The sequence below is a fragment of the Chaetura pelagica genome, unplaced genomic scaffold (assembly GCF_000747805.2).
Source record: "Chaetura pelagica isolate M959 unplaced genomic scaffold, ChaPel_1.0 scaffold607, whole genome shotgun sequence".
NCBI lineage: Eukaryota > Metazoa > Chordata > Aves > Apodiformes > Apodidae > Chaetura > Chaetura pelagica.
The window spans coordinates 214,691-218,786 of record NW_009953960.1 but is presented as its reverse complement, the minus strand read 5'-3'; the positions used below and the strand labels follow the sequence as shown (position 1 = coordinate 218,786).

At 45.3% G+C, this 4,096-nt stretch overlaps 1 protein-coding gene across 1 annotated transcript in view; it reads left to right on the top strand.

The window, feature by feature from the left end:
• The window catches only part of NARS2 (asparaginyl-tRNA synthetase 2, mitochondrial (putative)), a 62,178-nt gene that overhangs the window by 45,212 nt on the left and 12,870 nt on the right, over positions 1-4,096 (top strand). The window contains exons 8-9 of the mRNA XM_010001916.1: positions 1,614-1,712; positions 2,869-2,906. Of these exons, the coding sequence (XP_010000218.1) occupies positions 1,614-1,712; positions 2,869-2,906 (137 nt within the window). The remainder of the gene's footprint in view (positions 1-1,613; positions 1,713-2,868; positions 2,907-4,096) is intronic.

Genomic DNA, 4,096 nt, shown 5'->3' with positions numbered 1-4,096 from the left:
AGCAGGAATACTAGCTTTTCATTTTCTCTGTTTGAGTACCAGGAGGACTAAAACTGTTCATCTACATATGATAATGCTGCTCCTTTATTTGGATCTTCCCTTTGTAAACAGGGCTCAAATTGATACAGGAGTCTGAAGGTTGAGTTTGGCTCCAGAGGAGTTGAAACAGGCTGATTTACCAGCTTCTCCGGGCTGGTGGGATGCAGACATTGTTGATAGGCACAGAGCAGTGTTGCAGCAGTTTGGAACAGGTGGTGAAGAATGTTCTTCTAAAGATCAGAGTTGAAACAACATGCCTGAAGTCTCATCTTGTCCGTTTCAGCAGCCCAGCTTCTTCTTTTCTGTGCCTTTAGGTCCTCTTGCCCTGTGAGGTCTGGCAGCAACCTGCTTCTTCCTCAGATTTGCTGACTGAACATCAGTCTTTTCACAGTTGGTCTCCCCTGGGCTTTGGGGTGTCAAGGGACTGCTGTTTGCTGTGGTGGTGTTGGTGGGTACTTCTCTCAACACTGCAGTTAATGAAGCAGTTGTTATGCTTGTAGAGAAAGAAAAAAAAAGGCAGGAATGTGCCAAGACTTCAAGAGGTGTTTTTTGTTGGGAAAACTCTGGTCCCATCCCAGGCTGAGATGACATTCAGCCCCAGCTGCATTGCCCTGTTGCATGCAAAGGAGGTGAGGATAAGGAGGGTGATTGTGAAGAGTTGAGGCTGTCAGTACTACACGGTATTGACTACCTGCTTTGTGCAGGCATGGGACTACGAGGAGTCATGGGAACCCTTAATCTGCACGACAGCAAATGTCTTGGATGGTCTGCTTAGCAAAAAGAAAATTACTTTTAAAACAGGTTCATCAAAATGCAGTGGCATCCCATGTGGGTGGTGTTTGCTGGGTTTGAGTTTTTTTAGAACCAAAATAGCATTTTAATTTCTTCTTGGGTGAAGCCCATTTTACTGGATAAGTGTATCCAAATTGGATGTTAATGTCATTTAGCTAATCCACATTAGTTTAGGGAAATGAAACCACATCTGTTTTTGGTTTCTCAAACATCCCTGCATTGATGTGTCCTCCACTTCAGCTCTCTCCTTGTCTCTGTACATTTTCTCTTTGCTTTGCTCTTACTGTGCAGAGTCTCTCTAGCTGGAATCAGTTTGATGGGCTGGCTCTACTCAGTGGACTTTTATTCTCTTCTCCTTTAGTTTTGCCTCTTGTATCAACAAAGCAGAAAACCTGAATTGCTCATTGCAGGAGAAGTTTCTCACCAGTAATTAATCTGAGACCAGTCACCACAAATGGTTGTATTGTGTGTGTTTGTGGCTGACCAGGGCTGCTGCTTGAATATGGTAGCTGTGTTTTTTTTCACTGGAGATACCTGACTGAAGTCACTGAGGCCATCAGCAGGCAGTGAAGCTCTAAACCCAGAAGAGAAACACAGATTCCATTTCACTTCAGCTGCTGATCACGCCTGCTAATTAGGAGCCTTAACGAGCTGGTACCCTCTTAGGCAGTTTTACCATGCAGAAGGGCACAAGCTCCTTCTGTATGCCTTGGATGATATGTGCTGTGTTTTATTTATAGTCTGGGACATAATTTTTCACAGACTTCTGTTTTCTCTCTTAGGTTATGGAAGATCTTTTCAAGACAGCGACAAATACTGTGCTCTCCAGATGTCCTCGTGATGTTGAGCTTTTTCATAAATACATAGCTCCTGCCCAGAAGGTAATAAATTTGACAGGAAAGAATTACAGTTCTTTTATGCATCTTGGGGGCTCCTGTGAATAGCCAACAGGCAGCCTGAGCTTGAGTGGTTGTTCAGGCCAAAACAGAGAGGACACACAACTTTCTGCAGCAAGTGTGGTAGAACTGTAGCTGTCATACTATCTAGCAGCCTCTGTATCCTCAGCTCCAAAGATCAGGTACCTTTTTAGGACTGAAAGACGAGGAGTGGATTTTATTCCATATCTCTGCAGAGTGATCTGGACAGGCTGGATCAATGGGCCGAGGCCAATCATGTGAGGTTCAACAGGCCAAGTGCTGGGTCCTGCATTTGGGCCACAACAAAATGCTACAGGCTAGGGGAAGAGTGGCTGGAGAGTTGCCTAGAGGAAAAGGACCTGGGGGTGCTCATTGATAGCAGCTAAACATGAGCCAGCAGTGTGCCTAGGTGGCCAAGAAAGCCAATGGCATCCTGGCTTGTATCAGGAATAGTGTGAACAACAGGACCAGGGCAGATACTAATCCCCTGTGGTCAACACTGGTGAGGCTGCACCCCAAGTCCTGGGGTCAGTTTGGAGCCCCTCACGACAAGAAGAACATTGAGAAGCTGGAGTGTGTCCAGGGAAGAGAAACCAAGCTGGTGAAGGGTCTGGAGCACAAGTTTTCAAGCTAAGGGAACTGGGGTTGTTTGGCCTGGAGAAAAGGAGGTTGATGGGAGACCTTCTCACTCCCCACAACTCCCTGAAAGGTGGTTGGAGCAAGGGAGAGGTCAGTCTCTTCTGCCAAGTAACAAGTGATAGGACAAGAGGAAATTACCCCAAGTTGTGCCAGTGGAGGTTTAGTTTGGATGTTAGGAAAAAGTTCTTCACTGAAAGGGTTGTCAGGCACCAGAATAGGCTGCCTAAGGACGTGGACACCTCCATCCCTGGAGGTGTTTAAAAAACAGTGTTTAGGGACATGGTTTAGTGGTGGACTAACAGTTTGACTTGATGATCTTAAGGGTCTTAAGGGTCTTTTCCAATCTAAATGGTTCTGTGATTCTATCTAGAGCACAATGCAGACCTTCAAATGAAAACTTGGAGGGAGGTAGCTTTTCTGAGTCCCTGAACTTTTAAGAGTAGCTTTACATTCTTTTTTTTTTTTTCTTGTTTTGACCAAGGACAGGTTGGAACAAATACTGAAGAACAAATTTGTGACGTAAGTACTTCTGTTTCAAAACTATCTGGAAGAAGGCTTTTGGGGAAAGAATTCCTATTTTTGTATATTTTGTTTTTGTTTCCCAACAAAACATTTTCTGGGTTAGCATAGTGTCTCCAGATGAGCATAAATTGCTGTTCCCTTTACTAGTTACCTGTTCATCTCTGCATGGGACCAGCATCCAAATCATAGAATCATAGAATTTGGGTTTGGGTTGGAAGGGACCTAGATCATCATCTAGTTCCAACCCCCTCTGCAAGGGCAGGGACACCTTCCACTGGACCAGGTTGCAAAAAGCCCTGTCCAACCAGGCCTTGAACACCTTCAAGGGAGGGGACATCCACAGGCTTTTGATTTCCTGGACAATATGCTCTTTCTGTCAGAATATTATCCTTCCAGCATGCACCTGTGCAGTGGTTAACTCACTGCCTTGCTTTATTTTGGCTTTGGTGCTCTGCCTTCCTTCACACTTCCACTCCAAGGCTCCCTTTTTATGAAACAATTTTTTCTATATTTAAAATTGCCAATTGAGTTTCTATTCCCAGTTACTTGTTTTTTTCCCCCTTCTCTGTGTGCTAAACACAAGTGTTCTAAGAAAGTTTTGGTTCCTCTTGTTGGCCTCCAAGAATACCTCCTCTTCCCTTCTCTTGCTTGTCTTTTCAAGTAGGGGTGTTCTCCATTTATCCCAGAGAACACTGTAGGGCTGGTCATCCCAAGGCTGATTTTTCTGCTGAGCAGCTACAGTCACACACAGGATCATGATAGATCCTCCTGATGCTTCTTGCCTGCATAAGCACCATGGGCAGCCTCAGTGAAGTCACTCTGTCCCCATTTCAGTCCTCCTGTGTTTGAACCTAACTGATGGATCAAAATTGGAAGAGGGGAGATTTAGGCTAGACATTAGGAGGAAGTTACTTAGTGTGCGGGTGGTGAGACACTGGCACAGGTTGCCCAGAGAAGCTGTGGCTGGCTCACCCCTGGAAGTGTTCAAGGCCAAGTTGGATGGAGCTTGGAGCAACCTGATCTACTAGGAGGTGTCCCTGCCCATGCAGTGGGGTTGGAACTAGGTGATCTTTAAGGTCCCTTCCAACCCAAACCATTCTACAATTCTATGATATTCCTGAGAGGACAGAGTTTCACTCAGCTTCTCCCATGATCCAAGGAGAAAGAGTGAGTCAGCCCATCTCTCC